The sequence below is a fragment of the Periplaneta americana genome, chromosome 8 (assembly GCF_040183065.1).
Source record: "Periplaneta americana isolate PAMFEO1 chromosome 8, P.americana_PAMFEO1_priV1, whole genome shotgun sequence".
NCBI lineage: Eukaryota > Metazoa > Arthropoda > Insecta > Blattodea > Blattidae > Periplaneta > Periplaneta americana.
This window is the reverse complement of record NC_091124.1, coordinates 13,243,991-13,271,689: the sequence shown is the minus strand read 5'-3', so window position 1 is coordinate 13,271,689 and position 27,699 is coordinate 13,243,991. Positions and strand designations below refer to the sequence as shown.

At 34.9% G+C, this 27,699-nt stretch overlaps 1 protein-coding gene across 1 annotated transcript in view; it reads left to right on the top strand.

Moving 5' to 3' along the window:
* Positions 1–6,110, top strand: part of LOC138704498 (uncharacterized) — a 48,522-nt gene extending 42,412 nt beyond the window's left edge. Inside the window, exons 9-10 of the mRNA XM_069832425.1 lie at positions 1,124–2,969; positions 3,243–6,110. Coding sequence (XP_069688526.1) covers positions 1,124–2,969; positions 3,243–4,162 — 2,766 coding nt within the window. The 3' untranslated portion in view covers positions 4,163–6,110. The remainder of the gene's footprint in view (positions 1–1,123; positions 2,970–3,242) is intronic.
* The last annotated feature ends 21,589 nt before the right edge of the window (positions 6,111–27,699 follow it).

The following is a 27,699-nucleotide window of genomic DNA, read 5'->3' as shown; positions in this document are numbered from 1 at the left end:
CATCTGCAATAATCAAAATATAGGCAGAGTTGAGGTTTTGGGGTACTACAGATTTCCAGTGCTGATCTAGGAACTGCTTGGGGCTCTGGACCCTTCTGTTTATCAGGTTTCTGACAGTAAATTTCTTAAGTATGAAATAGCAAAACCACTAGTTCATGCATTCATGAATCAAGTGGAGGCAGTATATTTTATTAATGCAGATTTTGTTTCCTCGACATTTTAAAATTAAATCTAGTGTGAATTCTCTCTCTTTTTCACTTTAATATTAAGGTGGAAAAACTGAACTGTAAATTTTATGATTTTATTTTGGATATAAGAGTTTTGTGTTTTTTTTTTTATTGCTTAAAAATTCAACTAAGCAAAATTGAATATGGGAATTTAATCCCTTTATTGGTTACGTGTTTCTTTTAAGGAAATCAATTTAATAATTCATTTACTTTTTATTAAGAATTAGGTTGATAGCTGGACCAAGTGACCTTATTTTTTTCATAGATAAAATGTGGAAAGAAGTGATATTTTAAGCAAAAATAGAAGTGTTCATGTTAAAAATGCAGCACAGCAAATGAAATTAAAGTATAATGTATATATCCTTTATATACATTTTTATTATTAGTTTGCATTTTTAGTGCCTATTTTGGATGTTTTTGTTTTCTCTTGCCTATTTTTAACGCTTTTAGTGCCTACATATCCGAACTTTATAAGACCACAAGAACTCGCAGAAATAGGAGACCTGGAATGCAGAATAAGGAAATTCTTTTCTCACAAATTAGCTTAAGAGGTAATATTTTCAAATTTTGTGAAACAAGCCCTCCAACACATGCTGCTGAAATGCTCACAATGAAACCTGTGGGAACGAACTAAAAAATGAATTAAGTCCTCTGAAGAAACCAACTTCAAAATCTTCATCAACTCATAACTCTGTATGATAATACTAGAAATGTATAGAAATCTTATTAGAAGCCCAACATTTTTGGGCAATAACATTCTCATAAAAGAAGGAACATATTCGAGTAAACGCGGTAATTTTTTATTTGTTTTTATTTAGTTGACAGGTTCACTAATTCTCGATTTTTTGTAGTATGTAAGGAATTTTTTGTAACTACATTTTGTTTTATTTCCATAGGCTTGGATGAATAATTTTGAGGATGACCTTGAACTGCAAATGTGTGGAGGATGTGGCCGTCGATTTGAGAGACGGGCAGCACTCAATTCACATTCTCAGATTTGCCAGAAAAGAATAGCCATTCAGAATAACATCAAGGCCCGCCGTCCATCTCCTTCAGTGCCAACACCCTCATCCACTAGCAACAGAGTTACCAATACAAAAGTGTCTACAGAACGCCAAAACTCAACGCGTGCTGACACATCAAGTAGTGAAAGTAATGCTAATAGATTGACACCCTTGTCAGTAATTTCTGATAGTGGTGTAAAGTGCATGATGACACCTTCCCCATCGCCTGTACCTCTTGACATTACAACTCAACTCCATGCCTCATCTCCAAATGCTTCTTACAATAGAACTAGACATTGCAGTGGCAGCCGAGCAGACAATACAAAGAAAGATATTCCTGAGAAGAGAATAGAAATACAAATTAGAAGGGACTACTGTAAGACAGGGTCAGCTGTAAATTCTGTAGCAGGAGTGACGTGTCAGCAAGATTTAATTTCAGAAGAAAATGAAAATTCTCCATCTTCTGACATAGAAGAGAATGCCGAAGGTGATAATGTGGATAGGGAATCAGGTGCAGAGTTTGCCACAAAAGATACAGACACTAAGCTGAAAGAAAATGTCGGGGCAGATGATTGTAACTCTTCCGTCGCTTCTGAAAGTGATAAAATGGAGAGTGAGGGTGTAAGTGATGAGGACTGTGCTCTTTCTCTTAAGCTGGAAGACAGTGATGATGATAATGTGCCATCAGTACCAGATGTCGTCGAGGGATGTGATACGTATGTGGACTTTGTAAAAGAAAAGAGTGAAGACAGAGAGGCTGACACAGAGTGGAACTCTGTGAAAACAGACATGTTACATAACAGCAGAGAGTTACAAAATGATGTGGTAGAAGCAGGAGAAATGTTGGATAAAATATCAACCTCAACAGTTGCCAAGAAAGAAGAACAGTTTTCTCCCGTAATGGAGAATCGCATGCAGAGCATGATAAACATCCGTCGCCTGCAATGTCTGTCTTGTCAAAAGAAGTTCAACAAATTGACAAATCTTAAACGTCATGTTGCTGTACACATAGGTTGGAACCGGTATCGTTGTATACAGTGTACATTCAAGTGTTACTCTAAATATGACTGTGTAGCTCATGTCAATAAGGTACACCTTGGAAATGCAGATAAGGAAAAGGCACAGACAATGGTGCAAAGTATTGAAACTCAGGGAAGTGACGGAGAATATAATTCAAGCAAATGTGACATTACAGAAGAATCGTACAAAGTCAAGAATGAGGAAAGTGGAATTGACATCAACTTAACTGACAAGTATGAAACTACAGCAGCCGATATAGAAATTACATTAAATAACCCGTGCACTGAGGTGTCTGACTGGACATTGTTAGACTGCAATGACAGTAAAACTTCCAGTCCTGAATATAACATTACTATAGAAGCTATTCCGACAAATACTGAGGAGTCACCGCTCAAAGAAGAGGCTACTGAAGAGTGCTTGCTGACATCAGAAGAACAAGGCTACAAAGATATGGAAATAGATCCTCTCATGTCTATAAAAGAACATGGTAGCATCACCGGCACGTTAAGAACATACAAAGTTAAGGGAGGAAAAGGAAGTAGTGTTAATAGACAAACAACAACAGATCCGCAAGAACCAAATAAATCTACAATACCAACATTACGTCTACGCCCTAAAAGACGTCGTGCAAGCAATGAGGAGCTGGAGACTGTGACTTCAAAGAAAGCATTGAGAGCTGTAGAGTATGAGAAGAATGTTGGAGATGTGGCAGTGCTAGGTAAGAAGCCATGACAGTGGGTAGGTGAGTAAGTAACTTGTGTGTAGTTCGAAGAATTATTTTTCACTGTATATATGCAGATTTTATTTGTTGTGTTAAGTTCTAAATGTTTTATTCATTGTTTTAATAGCTCTGCTAAATATGTCTACTTAATATTTTTCTTGGAAAAGGTTGAATAAAGGGCATTTATATAAAAGTTATATTGTCTGTACTTATTATTAAATGTTGGTCTCACAATTGACAACCTACTTAGTCCCATGTATGATTTTTCAGATGTTCAAGAAAATGAAGCACATAAACCAAAGACAGAAACATATGTGCATAATGATTCCGACTCTACATCTGCAGATGCTGGTTCACAAGTGGAAGATCCATCTGATAAACAAGACGCAAAAGAACAGACAGCACTGCGAAAAATGGTGTTGGAGGTAATATTTGGTTCAAGTAACAATAACATGAACCAAGATCTAGAGGCCACACACAATATGTTTTCAGTGGCTGTAAATGGCGAGCATTATCCATTGGCAGGCTCTGAATCATCTCCTGAACCATATGACGTAATCGAAACAGTTAGCAGTGACTCCACATCGCCATTGACTACCAACAGTTCTGCAGCATCTCCGCTGTTAACATCTGATGACGGATCGTCTGTAGTAACAGAACAGGCTGTCAAAGATGATGGCAGGTGTTCTAGGCAGACCAAGTGTGGGAACAGTGTTACTCCTGTGTATGAGACTGAGCGAAGACAGAGGCCGGTGCGAAATAGGGTCAAAGTAGAGAAAGAGGACTTTATTTATGATCTGTCTGATAGGTGTTTGGATCCTAGGAGAGATAGAGAGGAGCGTTCATCTCATAGTAGTAAGGCTTCAAGGAGAAAACTGCAAGAAGAACGAACAAGGGACTCTATGAAAATGGCTGTGGAAAAGGGGAACTATAGTGGGGAAAACTCGGCTCCAAAACTTCTCCCGAAGTTGATGTTGGTGAGAACAAACTTGGGAGAGTATACTGGTGTTAAAGTGGTTAAACCTGGTAACAGTACCGTGACGCAAGCATTTGACAACAGTAGTGGAACAAACAGTTCATCTAATGCTGTGGGATACAATATCTCTACTAGAAAATCACAACGGACCTTTGACATATCGCCACACAAAATTCCACCTAGCAATAAAGATAGAATTAATGAGGACGAATGAATTTATGTAATTTATATAAAAACTGATCATTAAATAATCAAGTGTGTGTGTATATAATAATGCAAGTAGTACAATTTGGAACAATTGTGTAATGATTAAAATCATAAAAATGAACCTCGCCTCATCCAAGAAAATGAAGAACCGTAAATAAATGTAAAAACTCCTCTTTGTATTGTTCTTCAGGACTGATTGAATGTGTTACAAATATTTACGTAAACCTTTTAAATCTGTCATTTTAAAATGACTCAATAATAATTTAAGAAGATTGTATTAGAGATCACTCAATGAGTTCATTTCCAGTAACTTTTTTTTTTTTTTACAAATGATACATCTAATTTCACGTTAATTTGCTGTGATTTTTGTGTTACAGACATTTTCTGTTAGTAAATTATATTAAACATAGTTACTTTTGCCCCTAGATCTTATGTATTGATCTATGAAATATGTTTCGAGTTGTAAATACATTACTTTTTCAGATAACATATTTTGCGCATTGTAGTAGCAACTAGAATTGAAACTACCATATATCCCTAGTATTAGATCCACACTTTCAAACCTCTCCTGCTTTCAATATCTCCACAAATTCTGAAGAACTATATCAAAATACTTGGAAAACAGAGAATAAATTCTTTTCACTTTTTCATTACTGTATATGAAGAATACAGAGTAAGTAAAAACTTTTGGTCTTGGTATCTTTAAATTCAGTATCTATGAGTCAATTCATCTTGAAGTGATATACATGAAATAGAATCATTTTAATTAAAAAAAATAAGTCTATATTTATTTGAACAAAGCTGCTGCCATTAGGGGTATGAAAAGTGTTCCCCTCCTTCCCACAACCCACACATATATGCTACACTTTGCACTTTCAGAGGTCTCGTGTTTTCAGTCACTAACGAAGTTATCAATGGGTGTATCCCTAGAAACAGGTTTTGTTTAGTTCGGCACTGTTCTGAAAGCAACATAGGCAAGTACCAGCCTACATAGCAGTAATTTAGTGAATCAGCTTTAAGAAAAATCTGGCGAAATAAATGCTGGAACTGTCGACTGTTGAGTATACTTGTATAGCACAATATTTTTAATACGATTTCTTCGTAATATATTGACGGGCCAGTTTAAAAAGGAAACAAGATTCAAAGTTTAGAGAAACCTGCATTTTAAAGCTTCATAGTGCTCTGAAAAAATCCAAGGATCATTGAAATTACTCCAAATTCTGTTAATGATCTTTTATATTTACAGTAAGTTTCAAATTAGAGTATGTTAATTGATTTTCTCACAGCAACATGAATGTTTAAAATGCAGTTTCCTCAAAATTTTAAATTTTGGGTTGTTTCCCTTTTGAACTGTCCATTGATATGTATCATAAAATAAAGAAGATATACTGTTCTAACATATAGTTCATTGCCATGAACTAAACTTAACTGCACGGAATGGAAGTCAGCTATACAGGGTGGAAGTAAAATAATCCTGAAGATTTTCAGAGCAAATAGCTCATGTTGTATGTAACAAAAAAATGTAATACTATATTAATGGATGGGAAGTCCATATGTTTTTTCCCAAATGTTTTAACACCCTCTTATTTGGTAACTATTGCCAGTAAGATCGTGATTTTTGTCCATATTGATAGAAAATCTAATAAAGAATTATTTATCCCTCTGGCATATTTCAATAGTGTGGATAGTTTTCGTGTAAATTTTATTAAAAAAACACTCATTTGAAGCCAGTGACCGATGTGACCAGCTTGCAATATTGTAGCCAGAAAAGGAGATGGAAGATAGTTGACTAAGGTAGACAGACCTGAGTTTGTTTACCTCTTACATCTGTATTACAAGAAGAAAAAGGCAGCGATGTTGTCAGACTGGTAAAACTTCCAACTCAATTTTCTGATTAACCATGCATTTAATCACAAAACAATATTTCTGTAAATATAATCTATCATCTCTTTCAATCTACAGAATTATTTCACTTTCACCCTGTATACTAACACTGTATGGGCTATTCCATCTCAAATCGACCGAAATATAGAGAAAATTGACCTTACAATTTCTAAATACAATGAAACTTTTTCTGTTCGTTGAAAACTGTGATACAATGCTTTGTGCAAAGTTTGAGGCATCAGAACTTCATAGTGTTCAAATTAAAAATATTTAAATTTATCGTATTTTCATAAAATTAGCAACTTTAAACTGTTGTGGCTCCAAAATCCTATCACCCAATGATCAAAATCATGGTTTATTTTGATGCTGAGAAATTAAAGTTTATATTGACATGTAAACAGTTTTTCTTACTTTTTATGGAAATAGAGAAATTTAGATTTTTCTTCATTAAGACGCCTTTGCCCACGAAAAAATATTTTAAAAATATATGGTTAGATTCCACATTGAAAGTACAAATAAACAAATATTTTTTACTGGTGCACCGTTGATAAGAAAGTATTGAAAATATCAAATAAAGAAAATAAATAGTATGCACGTGAAGTAACCAGCTGACTGTGTGACAACCAAGGCCAGGAGACAAACACGTGATGTTTCGTCTAGTAGCGCATAGCTGGGCTAGCATTATCACAAGTTTTCATAAACACAAGAGTAAAATGACCAATGCTCGTTTATCTTCATCTCTCGGCCAGTGCATGTGGTACTGCGTCATTCAAGTCTAGGCATGTGAAAATAATTTATTTAATACCCTCGAAACTTACTGCCGAGCCACTAAGAAAACAATGCCAAATCCCTCTTAATAATGCAAAGTTTTTTCTCAATATTTTTTTACATTTTTACAAATGGGCAAAAAGCCTAAAAGTAAGTAAAATCAGATTATCTGTCTCTCTGTATACAATAAAAATAAGGATTACTTCTTAACATAACCTACCAAATGTCAGCTTCAAAATGAGCTCCTGTTCAATGTTCTGCAGTAAACGGTTCCAGAGTTCTGAGCGCTGAAAGAGGCTTGTTTTTATAAAATAAGCTAAATTTGTCGTTCAACAATACGAAAACCGTTTGACTTTCAATAGTATATTTTTGAAAATGCACTCTCCTCAGCACCTTGTATAAATAGGGAAAAAAATTAGAGTATTAAAAAAATGCGAGGTTTTTTACTGATCGATTTCATATGGAATAGCCCGTATGTACTGTATCTAATGCCTACCCACTTCACTTTGTGAGATTCGGATTGTATACTAATATTTTAACCTTGATGTCTCTTCAGCCTGTGTTATCTGTCCATACATGCAACACAAAATGTTTCCCCACGCTCAATGCAGGGGAAATGTATACACTATTTCTTCAGTAGACGAGTTCGATGTGTAACAGTAAAAGACCAATTGTATTTACTTGAGTGAAACCTGTGCATGCTCTATATAGCCCTAAGTAAGTGCATATTGTCGCACCATCGAATCTGTGCCCCTTCAGCGCTGTAGTCGTTCTTGGAAAAGTTAACGCCTCTACTCACCCCATTCCACCCGCTTCTCTCCCACTACGTCAAACAGCAGGCCACGAACCTTGCCGAATAGGGATGTTGCCAAACTTCCGCCAAACAGTGTCATGTCTCTTGAATATTGCTTATAATAATGTAATGTTAATTATTACTTATTCATAATTTAATTTAAGTAGATCTAATGACGCTGATTGACTTACGATTGTTTGCAGATAATTATATTATTACAGTGGATATTTATTGGTTTAATTGAAATTACATCAGAAACATTATCGCTTTGCCAGCATTTTTTAACAGTATAATGTGGATGTATCCATGTTTCGTCTAAATACACAATCTACTTTCCTTCTCTGCGAAATTTCGCAATTTTTCTTAAATAACTGGCCCTCCATGCTACAATATAATTTCTTTCAATCAAAATACATCTTGCATTTCCACAGTTTTTAAATCTAAATCCCATGTCTCGAATCACTTTCCGTAGCGTTTCTCTCCCTCCTTGGAAATTTATTGCTTCTCTCGCAACCTTCAATAATTTCTCCAATGTCAGAACTTCTTTCTGCATCGTATAAAATTCTTGTATCTTTCTTCTTAAAATACATCTGTCCATATCATCTACAAGAATTAAAGGTTCCCTTGATCTGTTCTTCCCTGGTGACTCTAGCTTTTCATCTCCTGCACAGACTCCCTCTCTCCTGATTTTCTTTATTAGGCGCTCTGATCTGCCTATATAAATTACATAAAAAGTTGTATTATATTAGTATTAGTTAAGTAAGTAATTTTAATATGTAATCAATTGAAATAAAATAAGCCTCACATGTGATCGCAGCTGCTCTTTTCGTTGCCTGATTTATAGGAAACAAATATTGACCTGTTTGTTTCTCTTCATTGCAAAATGCTATTACTTGCTGAATAATATTTCTTTCACCACTCCGTGCTACAGTATTCATGTTGAGTTGACAACACTGGACTGCAAGTGCAAATAAACTGTCCCGCAAGAAGGCTCAAAATTGTGGGTAGTGGGAGAGAGAGAAAGAGAGAGGGATATAAAAGAGAGAAATAGGAATACAGGGAGAGAAATGAATTGCCGAGGCTGAAAAGGAATTAAGGTTCAGTTCGCATATCTTACCGGGGCACAGATCCGATGGTGGGACTATAGTAATAAATTCTGAAACACAATGATTACATGCGAATACTGTTTTATAATAAATCACAAGTAGAACCTATCTGATTGTTGGAAAGAGACTGCAAAACACCATTACTGTGAAGTCATTACTAGAGCTTGGACATTACTCTTTTTGCCTATTTTGTTCCTGTGTACATAAGCTAGGGAACTTATTCCAAAACCTTTGTAAGGTCATTTTAAATGTGCCTGTCCAAATTTTATACCATATACAGGGAGTTTGGGGTTTAAGTACACAAATTTTAACCTCGTATGAAATAGAACTAATACTTCTAATGAAATATTTTTTTACATTTCATAGTTCAACCAGTAAAAAATAAATTGTGTGGAAAGTTTTGTTGCCGATGTTTTCATATCTCTTTAAAATTTTAAGGTTTACTATGAATGTCGTGATAGATATTAAAAAGATGAACAATTTATGTCTGTCTTTTTTGCATAAAGTGAACCATTTATTCACAAGCTAATGCCACATACAATACTAATGGTTTAGTTACACGGAACTTATAGATAATAAAATTTGAGCATTAATTTGTGAACAAACGGTTCACTTTATGCAAAAAAAACAAATACATAAACTGTTCATAATTTTTATATCTATCGCAACATTCATAGTAAACCTTAAAATTTTAAAGAGATATGAAAACATCGGCAATGAAACTTTCCACACAATTTATTTTGTATTGGTTGAACTATGCGTTGTAGAAAAATATTTCATTAGAAGTATTGGTTCCATTTCATACAAAGAACCTCCTGTTAAAATTTGTGTGCTCAACACTCAAACCACTAACACACTGTATACTGGAATAATCCTTGCACCCTAATTTTATGGAAAGAAATCTTGAAAAAAATATATATATATATATATATATATATATATATATATATTATTATTACAAAGAAAAATTGTTACATGATGTATTTCTTATATTGGTCTGGTCATGTTTCAACACAATCTAGCACCTGCAATAAAAGAAAAAGAATTTTAATTTTGCGTCTTGCATGAGTAAGAACTGTTGGCGTCGGAATTGTTATCATCGCCATCTAATAAATTGGTAATCCCACACTTTTAAAGCTACACACGCTATCGCTTCAAGGTCAGGGTACCAACCTTGCCGCAAATAATACCAGCACCCCAATTTTCAGCTGCCAATTTTTGTACAAACTATGCGGGGATTATTCGAGTATATGCGGTACTACCTATAAATCCCTATTATAAGAATACAAACCTATGAACATCATTTTGAAAAATGTGTATTTCATTTCACCCTTTGGAATTTTCCCTTCATCATAGTGTTCAAAGTTAAAAACTGTCTTGTTACCAACTATTGTTAACTCTAGCAGTGAGGCAGCATTCTTACAGATATGTGTGCTCATAACGGAACAGTCTCCAATAATGTATCGAGATACATGACGTTAGGTTGGCAGCTTTCTTCTCAGTTTTATACTATTACTTGAAGTCAGTTACTGTTCAGTCGCTCAGCAGTTCGGTCTACTAACAACTACTATATTGCTAATAAAAAATAATTTGTACATTAATGAAGGAGTGGATTGATGGAGGTGAAGGTTTCATGACAGATGGAAGCATAATTTTCTGTCAGTACTGCGAAAAATTGCTAGTGTTTCTGTTTTTATACATCTGACAATTTTTAACCACGAAATAGCGATATTACTGGTTCATGCATGCATAGGTCATATGGAAGCAGTGAATTTTATTAATGTAGAATTTTTCTCCCGACATTTTAAAATAAAATCAAGTTTAAATTAATCCTCTCCCCCCCCCCCCCCCAGATAATTATTACGCTAGAAAAACTGAGCTGTAAGTTTTGTTTGTATTTGATATGTAGGTACTTTTATTTTATTTTTTTTTATATTTAAAAATTAATTTAAATAAAATTGAAGATGGGAGTTACAGTAAGTGATTTCTTTAAGGAAATCGGATTAATAATTCATTTATTTTTATTAAGAATTAGATTAGACTTTAGACTTATAGATTGGCCTTATGTTCTCACAGATAAAATGTGGAAGAAGTGGCATTTAAAACACCATAAAAATACAGTTTCTCATGTTGAAAATGCAACACAGCAAAAGAAGTGAAAATATAATTTACATATCCATTATATAAATTTCTAACATTAGTTCGCGTTTCAGTGCCTATTTTGAATGTTTTAGCATCTTTTCACCTCCTTATTTTTAATATTTTAAGTGCCTACATGTCCGAGTTCTAGTCATTACTAATAGATCATAAATCTACTTTAAAAATATATACTTCCAACGAAATTATAATTTTTTTGCTTCTTTTTTTTTATCCATTTATACTTATGCTTAAGTATACAGGGTGTTTTAAAAAGTGTCGCATATTTTTACAGGAGGTAACATTGGTCGGAACCAGAAAAAAAGTTCCTATAAATATGTGTCCTGAAACAAATATCTGTTGAGATATGGGTCATGCTGTATTGTGGCCTACGATACCCATCTGTCTATTACATAGACACTACAGAAGGTGCTCTATGTGGTTACCACACATTGTTACAATGCTTCAGTCCTCAGTGAATCACAAACTCTTGTGACCACACCTGGCTGTTGTCAGATTTGCTCACATGCATTGGATACACGCTCCTGTAACATTTGTATGTTGTTGATGGGTGTGGCATACACCAATGTCTTTAAATGTTCCCGTAGCCAGCAATCCAAAAGACTTAAGTCAGGTGATCGGGGAGGCTATGCTACTGGACCTCCTCAACCAATCCATCACCCGTTAAACCTCCAGGTTAGGTACTGTCACACGAGGCATAGAAAATGGGGTGATCCCCCCCCCCCCTCCGGTGCATAAACAGAAAGACAGCCTACACCACTGAATACTGTATGTACTTACTAACACAAGTAAAATTATGGACTCAGTACTATTCTGGACCTTTGTTTATTACTACATTCTCCGTTTACTTCTGTTGAGGGATGCTATCCACTCTCAAAACATGCACCATTGTTTTGTGTTTTTAAAAAAATGTCGATTATAGGTCACAATACAGCATGGCCCATACCTCAACAGATGTTTCCAGGCACATGTTTATTGGAACGCTTTTTATAGTTTCGACCTATGCTACCTCCTGTAAAAATATGCGACACTTTTAAACATTCTGTTTGCAATTCAACTCTATCTGTTAAGAAAAGTGATGTTATTTAAACAGAGAAAATGAAAAGAATCATCTTCACTGTTTGAACCTTAAAAGTTTAAAGAGCACTCCCAATCTAAATTTATTCACTTTCATCGATTTCAAACAAAATCATCTAAAACAGTTGGATAATGATCACCAGTTTCTTTCAGTGGGTCAAGATGTGCTCATTTTTACAACTGTGGACTTTTTATGATGAAATGTAGTGCAGCATGCCCTGAACACTTTGATACATTGTGATACTAGGAGTGTTCCATTCAGTCATTGATGAGGTACACAGTTGGTTCCTCCTCATTCTGATTCTGAAAATCTTGTTTCTCCTTCTCTTTTTACAAATTGTTTGTCAACAGTAATCCCACTAGAGGTTTTTGATTTATCTGGAGAAAATCAAAACTCGATTGGGATTTAATTGACTATTACACAATTAGGAGAAATATTAACTGACTTACTAAAATTCTATTTCACTAATGTTAGCTTCACCAAAACGTTTGAACAGAGCCACCATTTTCGCTCGACTATCTATGCAGGAAACAAATGACAATCGCAAAGCATTTTTTATAGTACTGTAAAGAATTTGCAGTTTGAAATGTTGGCAAACAAAGAAACAAATGCTAGGGACGTGATAAAAATAAACAAATGCTAGGGCAGTGATAAAATTGTAGCAATAAGCAGCCATGATTGGTTGAAACACGTTCTTTCGTAGTAATAGTAGTATTTATTTATTTAACCTAGTAGAGATAAGACCATCAGGCCTTCTCTGCTCCTCTACCAGGGGATTACAACTATAATATGAAGAATAAAATTACAATTAATATTAAATTTACAATTACAATTACAATAAAAATTAAAGTACGACAAGATTACCTGATTAATGAAAGCTAGACAATTTATCATAGAAGTTAAGAAGAAAGAATATTTTTGTATTTACTGAATTACAAATTAAACCTAGAATAACAAAATTCTATAGTGATGAAATTACCATATATTGAGATATTTTGTGATAGATTAAGAGAACTATTTACAAGAAACCATGTCTGAACAAGTCTCAATTACTGACCAAATGCCTAGTAAGTTTGCGTTTGAATTCAATTTTATTTCGACAGTCCCTGATGCTAGCAGGTAACGAATTCCAGAGTCTTGGCAGGGCTATTTTGAAAGAGGATGAATATGAGGAGGTGCATTGGGATGGTATTGTTAGTATTGTTTCTTGATGGAAGCGTGTGTTCAGATTGTGGTGGGAAGAAAGGTAAGTGAAGCGAGACGACAGGTACGAAGGAATAGAAGAGTTCAAGATTTCGAAGAGAAGGAGAAGTGAATGTAAATTTCTTTTCTTATCTAGTTTAAGCCAACCTATTGTTTCCAGGGATAGAGTAATATGATCATATTTACGAACATTCCTTACAAAACATACACACAAATTATGAGCACGTTGAAGTTTAGTTTGCTGGAAAGGTCAGTCAGTAAAATGTCAGCATAGTCAAAATAGGGAAATACAAGCGTCTGCACAAGGGACTTTTTTAAGCAAGAGGGAAGATGAATATTTATCCTTTTTAGCACCTGGATAATAGAATATACTTTTCTGCAGGTTTCTGTGATTTTCATGTCCCAGTTGAGATTATTATCCATGTAAAAGATTTTCGTAATGTTTTATTGGTCAAAAGTAATATGATGTAGTAAAAGTGTAATAATCAAAATAAACATATCCAGTTTAACAAATAATAAGGTACTGCTACATGTTTAATATTTTGTTCTTTTTAACATATGAACTCTTATTGGTGCTACCACCAGAATGATACAAAGAGAAATTTTATAGGTGATGGTAGCAGCAGCAATACATTACAATTTTGCAGTAGATACAAATTATTTTTTTTAACTTACCAAAATACACGCTTGCAGTCTGCTATGGAATGTAGAAGTGAAAGTCTGCTAGTGCAAAGTCAGCTAAAGCATTCTACAGATGGACACCAGCATCAGATGAGATTTTTGCAACCTGAATAAACAAGAAGTTTTCCTTTCATTCAACGCATGATAAAACAGCATCTCTACAGAATAAATTATGCTAGAGCAGGCCTCCAGAACTCGCAAAGTAGGGGAACTATGACGTCAGCCTCACTCCACTTCTATTGGGGATGAACAACTTCCGCCCCGAGAATGAATGTTGATGCAGCCGAGCATAACTAGAACGCCGTGACCGCACAGGTAGAAAAGGTGGGTGGGGTAAAAGAGGGGAGGAAAGCAGTCGCTCTCAAGAGCTACAGTTCTGCAGGCCTGCACTAGAGGGATCAAGTAGCAATTAAGGTAAAATGTTTCATTGGGACTTGTTCGTGAACACATAAAAATCATTACAGTGGAAGATAAATAAGGTTGTGATTGACACTACGTGGGCGAATTCACTGCCTTACATCACCCCTGAGTCACGAATTGTTATTGGCAAGATAACCCCCAACCTCTCGTCCACGCAGTGTCAATCACAACCTTATTTATTTCTCACTGCATGTTGTTTCCAATGGCCAGAGATTGGTCTCTGCCATTCTCCTTCTTGCTTCCCATAAAGCCTGCGAGGCACTTCTTCATCTGTTTAACAGGATCCAGGCATCTGCAGACCAGAAAGTAAGGTGATCTTCATTCGTGTGGCATTGTCTTCAGAGATGGTGCACAGATTAGATGATGAAAGTTGTCTTTTACGGAGTTGTTCGTTGAGGCAATCATGTCCTGTTCCAAGTTATAATAGTGCAGTGGCTGTCTTTCAAGGAAGTTTCATAATTGTTTTCGCAAATTTTTCAACATTTCTTGCAGAGATTGTTTCACGAATGCTGGGGGTTGATATATATATGGCCACAAAGAAATTTAATATGCGCTCCTGCATATACATGACGTGTTTCGTCTCAAATGCAGGTAGTAAGGCCGTAAAATAAACACTACGAGAGGGGTTCGGCCAACGCCGTGGATCTTGTCCCGGCATAGCTCGGTTGGTAAAGAGCACTCAGCGTGCAGAGCTGAGAGGTCCTGGGTTCGATTCCCGGTGCCAGTACGAATTTTTCTCGTATTTAACAGTAATAATATATATATATATATATATGTTATGTTTTATTTAACGACACTCACAACTGCAGAGGTTATATCAGCGTCGCCGGATGTGCCGGAATTTTTGTCCCGCAGGAGTTCTTTTACATGCCAGTAAATCTACCGACATGAGCCTGTCACATTTAACCACACTTAAATCCTATCGACCTGGCCCAGGATTGAACCCGCAACCTTGGGCATAAAAGGCCAGCGCTATACCAACTCGCCAACCAGGTCGACCTGGGGGTTGATGCGAGTTGTTTTTTGATATAGAACTACATCTCTGTACTTGGCACAATAAGTTGCCAACTATTCAATAACCATGTTAAAAATAAAAGTGTTGCATTAGAATTGCATACAACTTTTGAACAAAAAATACCAAAACGAAAAGTATACCACCGTGTAGAGGAAGGAGTCCCATAACTGTAACATCTGTACGAAACCAGTTGAACTCTCAAGGTTGGCAAGACAGGTAGGGGTAATACTTGCCTAAAAAAATTGCTTTCTGGCGGCCATTAATGCACATAACTCCATAAGACCTGAACCGATTCAGATGTTTGAGGTGCTGATCAATCGAGCATGACGAGATATGATTAAATAAATGCAAAAAAAATTATCTGGGGTAAATTGAACTCTCGACTTTCAAAAAGTAGTCGTGAAAATTTGTGAACTTTAAAATTGCTCCAAAATTTAAATGTGGAGAGAATGCAAAAGTGGAGACGAGCACAACAGGAGGGAAGGGCATCCCAAGATGAATCAAACAAGCCCAAGACCGCTGCTGCGGAGTACAAGGGATGGTAGAGAGCACAAGAGACTAGTGGCACACTTTAGCTCTGTGGATTCTATGGCTGTAGAATGGCGAGTCATGCCACCACAGCATCTACATCAGCTCAAACAGCGAATCTGGGTACTGTTTGTCTGTAAGCACACTCTAGACTCTGTAAACAGCCAATGGCTTCCAGTCTGTTTTTTTATGTTTCTCTGCTGTATTGACAACAGCACGTGCTAATGTTCGTAATGCGATACTGTGTATCATTTCAAAATTTAAGTGACAAAGCCCAGTGTTATTTAGTCTTTTTTGCTAGCGTACCCCAAAAATACATTTTTTGTTTTACTTTTATGCCCCCAAAATGCATTGCAGTTATATAAGAAATTACAAAATAGTATTATGATTGATATTGTATGCAAAATAAATTATTATTATTATTATTATTATTATTATTATTATCATCATTACTATTATTATTATCATCATTATTATACAGTAGTTATTGCTGCAATAATAATAGTAATGAATTATGTAAAATATTACTGAAACAAGGAAAAACAAAAGAGTTGGTATTGTAAAAGAAAATACGATATGTAAACTGTAATAATTATCAACAAGTAGGCCTATTATGAAATAAATATCTCAGCATATTTACAGTACATACGTAGTCTGTGGCATGTGTATCCCTTGAGACAATCCAGTGTACCCCTACAGGTATGAGTACTATAGACTGAATACCAGTACCACTGATGCCTATATGTTAGTATTGGAACTATAAAATATAACATTGCTAGTAAATAATAATAATAATAATAATAATAATAATAATAATAATAATAATAATAATAATAATAATAATAATAATACGCCTAATACAAAATGAATAAATATGAATAAATGGTATTCGTGATTCTGTCCATCCTTCTCTCCACGCCCATAGTGCCAAAGTTATTTAAAGGATTTTATTCATACTTTTTATCAGCAGATCTCGGATATTTAAATTCTTAAAAAAAAAAAAAATCACATTTAGGCACCATATATACCACATACATGTTACATTCATGTTACAACATATTCCAATCTTATGAATCCATGCTGGTTGAATTTAATGTACCATCTCTCAGTAGTCGCAGGATAAGAGCACAACAAATGTATTAATTTGTTCAAAACCGTAAATGGCTTAATAGACAACCCTGATCTTCTACAGCTAATTAGTTTCAATATTGGTAAATCAAATTTGAGAAAGCGATCTTTCTTTTATTTACAGACAACAAAAACACTATCTCATAAAATGTCTCCACTTTTATTAATGCTTCGAACTTACAATCATCTATCAAATAAACAGGATTTAGATTTTTCGTTATCCTACAATATGTACAAGAAAACGTTATGTAAAGCATTACTTGAAACACATGTTCTGTGTTGATGAGTTTTTTAATAAATTAATTGAGCCTATTGGGCCTGCTGTGTAGTTCTGTATATTGAATTTATTAACATGGTGTTGTATTTGCTCTGCAATTTGCCAATTATAGCTGCACCTACATTTTGCATTTTTGTCTGTGATGTCTGTACTTGGCTCTTTTTGATTTGTTTTTATTTGGTGTTTTTCATTCATATCTGTGTCTGTGTCTTTTATTTAGGTGGTATCTATTTGTATTTTTTCTTCTCTTTTCCATTTTTAATTTGTAATTACACTTGTATCTGTTTTACCTCTTTTTTCGTGTTGTATGCAATTCTATGTTTTTTTATCTGTCTATTGTAATTGGGGCTTTGCCCTGTTATGGACATAAATAGATAAATAAATAAATACATATATCGGCACATCAGAAGAGGATACAAATATTAGAATTAGGATAAGGAAAACTAAATTTATGTTCTAAATGGCCTATAATTATGCAAATTTCATTTCATTATAGGTTCTTAGAAGAGGACAACAATGTTAGGATTAAAATATAGGAAACTAAAATTATATACGGTACCTAAATTTAATTAATATAAATTTGATTCTACATATTTTAAGAATCTTACAGAAAAAAGAAATCTTTCAATTAAAAAAAAAAAAGACTGGAGATTCACTGCGGGCTAAAGCAGGGAGATGCACTATCACCTTTACTTTTTAACTTCGCTTTAGAATATGCCATTAGGAAAGTTCAGAATAACAGGCAGGGTTTGGAATTGAACGGGTTACATCAGCTTCTGGCCTATGCGGATGACGTGAATATGTTAGGAGAAAATCGACAAACGATTAGGGGGAAAATACGGAAATTTTACTTGAAGCAAGTAAAGAGATAGGTTTGGAAGTAAATCCCGAAAAGACAAAGTATATGACTATGTCTCGTGACCAGAATATTGTACGAAATGGAAATATAAAAATTGGAAATTATCCTTTGAAGAGGTGAAAAAATTCAAATACCTGGGAGCAACAGTAACAAATATAAATCATACTCAGGAGGAAATTAAACACACATGGGAAATGCCTGTTATTCGGTTGAGAAGCTTTTATCATTTAGTCTGCTGTCAAAAAATCTGAAAGTTAGAATTCATAAAACAGTTATATTACCGGTTGTTCTGTATGGTTGTGAAACTTGGGCTCTCACTCTGAGAGAGGAACATAGGTTAAGGGTGTTTGAGAATAAGGTGCTTAGGAAAATATTTGGGGCTAAGAGGGATGAAGTTACAGGAGAATGGAGAAAGTTACACAACACAGAACTGCACGCATTGTATTCTTCACCTGACATAATTAGGAACATTAAATCCAGACGTTTGCGATGGGCAGGGCATGTAGCACGTATGGGCGAATCCAGAAATGCATATAGAGTGTTAGTTGGGAGACCGGAGGGAAAAAGACCTTTGGGGAGGCCGAGACGTAGATGGGAGGATAATATTAAAATGGATTTGAGGGAGGTGGGATATGATGATAGAGACTGGATTAATCTTGCACAGGATAGGGACCGATGGCGGGCTTATGTGAGGGCGGCAATGAACCTTCGGGTTCCTTAAAAGCCATTTGTAAGTAAGTAAGTAAGTAAGTAATAATAATAATAATAATAATAATGATAATGGTTTATTTAACCTGGCAGAGTTGAGGCCATACAGTCTTCTCTAACACTCAACCAGGAGTAAAACTGTGATACAAAAAAACACTACAAATTTACAAAATATAGCACACACACACACATACACACAAACGGAAGTAGATAATCATTATACAATGTGAACAACAAGGCAGTAGAAATAAGGCATAATATATAACATATAGAAAGAAAGGAAAAGGCGTAATACAATGTGAACAGTAGGCCTAAGTCAAAATAAATTAGACATACAAAGTATAAAAATATGAGACAATAATAATAATAATAATAATAATAATAATAATAATAATAATAATAATAATAATAATAATAATAATAATAATAATAATGATAATAATAATAATAATAATAATAATAATAATAATAATAATAATAACAAAATAGTAGAGTACAAAGCATACAATGAAGACAATATTTATTAGGTACAAACAGCAAGGAAAATTATGATTATAAGTAGCTTAAGTTATCACATGATAGACATATCGGTACCATTATTGGCAAATATGATGAAACAAAAACATAAAATAAAATAAAATATCACTGGAATATAAAAAATGTAGTGAATACGTGGAAACATACAATACAACACTTGTCATAACAGTAAGTTTGTTTGGCAACTCGTCATAAGATAATTTTCTAACTTGGATTTGAAAGATTTCAATGTTCGGCAGCCTTGACTTCAGGCAGCAGATAGTTCTAATGACGAGAAGTAGCAACAGTGAGGAATACAGAGATGGTGTGTGGAGTGGAATGTCTAACGTGTTATCGCGTTGTGATCGAAACTAAAACTAAAATTATTACTGTATAGCTCTAAATTTAATTAAAATACCGGTACAATAAGATATAGGCCAATATTAAAATATTAGAAATGTATCATAAAATAATGAAAATATTACAAATTTATTGATATTACATTGCACTTAGGTAACTTAGTAAGGAACTATATTTGTAACTTTAAAATGAGAAGAAATTTAATGAATGTTTTTTGATGAATACGTACCTACTGTAATGGATATTTATGACATAATAATTTAAAATAAAAGTACCGGTATCTTAACTTTTTAACAAACCATTTAAAAAATAATACACTGAATTATAAACGATATGGTAAGATTGTTAGCAGAGTATCTATTACTTTTACTTATTCAAACATCTATGATTCTGTCAGAGATACTTCCTGATCATCCCTGTAAAGAGACTGTAGCTGCCATAAGGATTGCCTCAGGACACGACTGTCTGGCGGAATATTTATATAAACTGTGTATTTTACCATCACCTCAGTCATTTGTAATGAGGAAGATCCTATTATGAATTGGGAACATTTAAATGTTTGTAAAAAACTTGTAAATTTTAAATCCTCTATGGGGACTTTGTACTGGTCTGCCAGAAACCAAATGATGTTGAATCAATCTGGTTGAGCATTAAATACATACATACATACATACATACATTACTTTTTTTTTAAATATTAATTGAACAGCATGTCCCATTACAATAAAGGTAATACTACATGCTACCTGTATGATTACAAAATACACATTATGCCTCGTTTCTGTCACTCTCTAGGCGTATGTAGGTTTGTTATTCTATTGTGAAAATTTTAGTCTTTCACTATATCTAATGCCTATTCTTATCTATCCTAGATTAATTATCCTAAGTTTACTCGTCTAAATTTATAGCATTGACATAGTTTATGAATGTATGTGCATGTTCTTGCATTAGTTTACGCTTTGTGAAAGTCCATTTGCCAGTTTTCCTTAACATTTCCCACTGGAACGCTAGTCTTTCTTTGTCCATTTTCGGGCACTCGAAAAGGAGGTGGTCGACAGTCTGTTCCTGTGCTCCACACGTACATGATGGGTTGTCCCTCAGCTTGGATCTGTATAAGTATGCACCAGTTTTTCCATGTCCAGTTAGGAAAGTTGTGACCTTTCCATTCAGTGGAATGTTAACGCGTAACCTCGCTTTTACATTTGGGAAAAACGATCATACATACATTCATACGAGGCGCATCCAGAAAGTAAGTTTCCCTACTTTTTTAAAAAAAGAACACACACTTTCAGGAAAACATTTATTGGCAACAGGTACAGCAATGTTTCAGCTATTTTTCAACATAGCCACCATCAGAATTGAGACACTTGTCGTATCGTGGGATCAACTTTTGTAAACCTCTGTCGTAGAACTCTGCCGCCTGTGAATGGAACCAGCGTGTGACAGACGTCTTCAGCTCTTCGTCGTTGCCAAAACGCTCACCGGAGGACAGGAATTTCTTGAGAGGCAAGAAAACGTGAAAATCGCTGGGAGCAAGATCAGGACTGTAGGGTGGATGATCAAACAACTCCCAGCCAAATTCCGTCAAAACAGCTGCTGTGCACCGAGCCGTATGTGGACGAGCATTGTCATGGAGGAGCACAACACCTGCAGTAAGCATTCCACGCCTCTTGTTTTGAATGGCACGTCGCAATTTTCGCAGTATTTCACAGTAATGGCCAGCGTTCATGTTTTACCTCTTGGAAGAAAGTCAATGAGCAGAATGCCCTTCCTGTCCCAGAACACCGTGCACATCACTTTCCGTACCGACAGCGTCTGTTTGAATTTCATCCTGACCAAAGATCCACTATGCTGCCAATGCATTGACTGCTGCTTGGTTTCCGGGGTGAAGTGCGAAATCCAAGTCTCATCGCCCGTGACGATCCTGTCGAGGAACTCATCGCCGTCATCGTGATACCGTTGCAGAAATGTCAGTGCTGCTCCTAAACGTTGCATTTTGTGTTCGGGTGTCAGGTTTTTCGGCACCCACCTGGCACACACCTTTTTGAACAGCAGGTGCTTAGTGACAATCTCATGCAACAAGGATCGCGATATCTGCGGAAAATGGCTGCTCAGCTCCGTAATCGTGAAGCGACGGTTCTCCATGATGCACTGCCGCATCAGCTCAACACGATCATCATTGATGAGGGACGGTCGCCCACTGCGCTCTTCATCATGGACACTTTGACGACCTTCGGAAAATTGCCTACACCAGCGACGCACCATCTGCTTACTCATGATGTTCGGCCCATAGACCTGACAGAGCCGCGATGAATTTCAATTGGCGCAATGCGGCGGCGGGAGAAGGAAAAAGAGCTTCCATTTCGGACCACTGCTGCCACGCTACTGGCACCAGGCGGGACCTGTCCGGCTGGCATATGATTGAAACGTCATAGATCTGTTACGCATGCGCAATTGACACGGCTAATTACGTTTACTTTCAAGGGGAAAAAATCGGGAAACTTACTTTCTGGATGCGCCTCGTACATACATACATACATCTATGATTCTTAAGTATAAACGTAAAACTGTGTTCTTACTTTAATGAATTTTAAGAGCAATTATTATTAGCTACTAAATGAATCTCGACTGCTTCTGCTTCAGAAGTCACACTACGCCATTGACAAAAACCCATATTTCAGCAATGGACATAGGCCTACTCATAACTAAACCTCGGATTTTAGGTTAAATATCGTACTTTTTTTCTGTAGGGATAAACTAAAACTAGTTAAATATCTTCACATTTTATATAAAATACGAATGTTTATGGTGGCCAAAAATGCCTACTTTGCCTATTGAGACTTATTTTTAAGATTTTTGGGCCTAAAACTGCCTATTTAGGTTTGTTACGCAGGCATAATTTTTTTTTTAATATTCATGTATCAGTGAAAGAGGAAGTTTTGAATGCCATGGGGTGAGTATGGTTCAAATATCCTGTACGGTAATAGTTTAGTTGTAGGAATGAAGAAATTCCTGGAAGGTATCTGGCTTCGTTGAGCACTTCAGCAGAAAGTAGGAATCTGATGAATCGGGAGAATATACTTATGCCTAAAGAAATCAGCATGGCAAATACTGCTACATTTAAATATGCATCCATTGCTTCGATATCACTGGGAAGAATTTTTTTCGCTTATAAAACGGTTCTAAGAAAAGCCAAAGTTTCATTATTTACTTACTTATGGCTTTTAAGGAACTCGGAGGTTCATTGCTGCCCTCACATAAATCCGCCAACAGTCCCTATCCTGAGCAAGATTAATCCAGTCTCTACCATCATATCCCACCTCCCTCAAATCCATTTTAATATTATCCTCCCATCTATGTCTTGGTCTCCCCAAACGTTTTTCCCTCCGGCCTCCCAACTAACACTCTACATGCATTTCTGGAATCACCCATACCTGTTACATGCCCTGCCCATCTCAAACATCTGAATTTAATGTTCCTAATTATGTCAAGTGAAGAATACAATACGTTGTGTAACTTTCTCCATTCTCCTGTAACTTCATCCCTCTTAGCCCCAAATATTTTCCTAAGCACCTTATTCTCAAACACCCTATTCTAGAGCAAAGTTAAAAAGTAAAGATGATAGTGCATCTTCTTGCTTTAGCCCGCAGTGAATTGAAGGAAAGTGACCTATACGGACTCAGGTTTCACTGAGACACATTTTAATTAATCAAGGCAAAGTTTCAGAATAGAAAATGAGAGAAAAACGTTATGTATTGCAATGCCAATTATGAATAATGTGTTAATTGTAAATTCATTGGTAAATTAATTAATTAAATTGTAATATGAGTACTTATGTATTAGCAGCCTTAGAGAATGACGCCAATGAATTATTTTAATTAAAAATCATAATTTAAGACTTAACAAAAATTAAGTTTCTAACCGCAATATTTTTTTATCATTGTATACCATAATGCTTAATACTGACTAATTAATTGCCTTTGTTTTATTGTTACTGTAGTTAGTAAGTGTGGATGGAAATTACATTTTAGATGCATGTATTTTAGCTGCTTGAAATTGTATTTTTAGGTGCCTAAATCTATGTTTAGTGTCTATTTTGATAAATTTAGGGGTTATTTTAGGTGCCTAAAAGTTAGTTTTTAATGGTGCTATTCATAGATATTTCGCTAGCCCGCACTACGAGCGTGCTAAACTAGCCCCGGCTATCGACTGGTTACTTGTACAGGATTCATATCATATCATATCATATCGCTAACACTGGTTTATGAATACGAAAAACGTTAGTTCGCTGATCATCCACCGGAAGCCCGCGCCTAAAATCCAAGGTCTACCCATAACATAACGTTTTCCTAAAAACGTATATTTTTATCATGACAGTAAAGTTCCTTAATTAGAAAGATTTCTTAGTAGGCCTACATATCATCAAAACATATATCAACAAGAGACAGTGATTCAGCTAAATTTAAGAAACTTTTAAAATAAGGTAATTTTCTCAGGGTAATACATTTCATTTCAAAGAGAACATTTTCATTGCTAAAATCAAACAACTTATTTATATAACCTGCACAAACTTTGTACAAATCATAAAATTTTGCCATTGGTATTACAGCTAGCCAGTCTACAACACTGGTGCACCTGGTTAAAAAAAAAAAAAAAAAAAAAAAAAAAAAAACTAGCCTTTTAAATTCTTCATCACTTAATAAACTTCACAGATTGTTAATGAATTTTGTTCTAAAGAACTGTTTTTTTAAACATGTCTGTCAAATTTTGACAAAAATATGGAAACATTTCTGTATACATTTTCTGTTCTCCCAAGTCTTACTCTGACTTACCAATGAAGTTCTTTTTTATAGAAACTAGGCAATCATCAATTCTAGTGAAGTAGAAAAGTGCACTAGAGGGATTTTTAAGTAAACGTGAATATCATTAATTTTTTTCTGATTTTGAATTTAAATATTTGAAATAATTCTCATCATTAACTGAAACAGCAAAAATAAGTAACATTTGCCGTACGTTTCTCATTTCCTACCATAGCATTAAAAAACCGTAAGCTTACGTCTGACGACCTTATTACATAGTGGTCTTTAAGAAAATTGTCTAATGAACTGCTTTTAACCTCTGACTTAGAGACTGAGTAACATGTTTCTCGGTATTTAAGCAATAGTTAAAATCGCCTCTTCCCTTGTTAGAACAAACAATATCACACTTGTAGACGTCGTATATACAAAAAAAAAAAAGTACTACCGTAAATCACCTTTGAAACCATTCTTTACAAATTGTGTTTCTTCCAACCACTAGTTTTCAGTGAACATTTTCTTTTCTCGATGTAATTTTACAGTAACTTAGGTTTGCCAACACCTAAGAAGAAGAGCATTATAGCTCAGTCTACTATATACAGTCACGAAGCTTGAGTTTTGAGGGTGCTAGAAACAATAGACTGTGACGGTTCTATTTTGCATTGCCTGTAATGAGGCGATATTAGCGATCCTAGTGGTGAGCAACTATCTAATGTTTGTATATTTACTACGTATTGAGCTTCGCGACTGTATATACTAGACTGTGATTATAGGCTACCCAAGTAGAAATATACTCACTGCGGTTACCAGGAACTTAATAAAATTAAATTCTAAATATTGTACTGGTCTTTGAAGAATTCAAATTATTATTATTATTATTATTATTATTACAAATATAAAATGGGACTCATTATTTGAAACGTCAGACTCCAGGAATAATAATTGTAAGTTATAACGGCATTTATTGTAGATTTGAACTGCATGTACTTACTGTTTAAAAATCGAGTGGCTAACGAGCGCGTTAACAAAAATGGTCAGGTAGCCAACTTGATGAGTTGGTACAAATAGTATAGTCCAGAGTTTCTTTTTTGAAATGGTGACCACTTTTATAAGTCTGAACAGTTCCGCGGACCACATTACTCTTTTTCTCTTCGAAAGCAAATTTATCATTTTTGTAGCATATTTTAATACTAGACTAGTATATTTATATTTTAAAATTTAATTCATTAATTAATATTTATTTAATTCAGTTAATTTTATATAAGTATTAACTAATTAAGTTAATGTTAATAGAAGAAAATTCATTTTAATTTTTTTTAATAATTCAAGGATATTAGAGTTTGGATAATCTTTAACTTATTAACAAAAAAAAAAATAAACATGTTCTTACTCCCATTAATGAGATGGATGAGCATGCCGATTCTTGCACAGTTATTCTATATTTGGATGTATGCTGGTAAACTTAAGTTGGAGATCATCACATACATCGAGTCGATTTCGGTACTTTGTTTTTATTAGAGTTAGTGATGAAAACCCATTCTCACACAGATAAATTACGTAGAAGCAAATTGAATTACAGGTTTACTTTTTACACTTGCGTGTTTCGTCCCTAACTGCCGTTTCAATTTCGCGGGTTTCATACACTCGTTTGAAAGCACTTCGTAACTAACAACGCACCGAAGTTTTGGTTCACTTTCATTGCCACACCAAGTAAATCCAAGTTACAAATAACTCTTTTCATATTTACGAAATTATTTTTTCTTTGAACAGCTACCACTAGGACTAGACATTTCTTTAAGAACACTATAATCATTTATATTAATATCTTCACACACTGCTTCTGAACTATTAGCACTAAATGAAGCGTATCATCACGTTCCTTTCTTTTCAAAGATCCCGATCGAAGCCAGTTTTCCATTATGCATAATGAGCACTATTTAACAGAGACATATGACAACTACTAGCGTGTACCACATAAGGATTTCAAACAACTAACTGCTAACAGGCAAGCGACGAATCAATAATGCACAGAATTTGTTATAAGTTACTTGTGATTGGCTACAAAAATTATAATTAGAAAAATGTTGTAATTTGAATAGCTGGATCTGATTCACCCGAATTTTAAAATAGACGGAGTCTAAAATTTCTTTTACTGTTACTTGGAAAAACAAAAATAACAAAAAATAATGCAGAAATATGCCCGATTTTCAACAAGTAAAGATGCAATTTGGCACGTTCTATTATATTATTGGTGTACGTCGTACAGTACGTGACCATTTCAATGTGCAGATTGAGTGTCGCTAAAACTATTAAGAAAGTCATGAATACATGAAAAGATTCGGTACTTTGGTCCTGTTATGAATTCGGGTGGTCCCTGGTTGGGTTAAGGCGAGGCGCCATATGAAAAGATGGCGAGAAACACCGCGTTCATAGTGCTTTAAATCCCTCTTTTGTTGCTGAGAGTACAGTGGGAAGTCGATAAATCTCGAGTACACATCCTGAATTCATCATTGAACATAACCTAATTTAACTTGGATACAATACATTTCATAATTCGACATGGTACAAAATTCAGTAAGAGACCAATTATGGTTGTTTTCTCGTTTATATAATTAGGTACGTACTGCTTATTATTCTGAAGAAATGTCCCACCATACCTACTGAGTAAGATAACTTAAATACTGATCGAATATGTAACTTCACCTAATATAATTTAGCATGCTGGTACTTCAGGTGACCTTTCGTCCCATTTTTAACGAGGCAGTTCCGTATTTTTGCCTTTAGTTAGTTTGTTGTAAACATCGGAAAGAAATTCTGATTTGCTCCGTATTTTCGTTTATGTCCCATAGTTCTAGTATTTTCAAAATACATTAAACATACCGTAGCCATTGAAAGAGCTCATCTTAGAGGATTACATTAGTGTATTGTATTATTTCTATCAAATCTGGCCAACTGCATAAAAGAAAAACATATTGGAATTATTGAATGCAGCAATCGGTGGTGATACCTTTAAGTAGCCTTTGGGGTGTTGATCCTCTCTTAGTTAAATTATTGTCGGTAAAGGTACACAAACACGGAAGCACCGGATTACAGTACTTCGAAGCGAACAATGGACACTTGTTGACTGATAATATTGCATGATCACCAGCTGACTCATTGTCAGTTAAAGTTGCACTGACTTTCTTAACTGACAATGAGTCAACTTATGGAATATCTTGTATGAATTTGACAATACTGAAAAAAGTGCATATTTAATAAATAATTTTA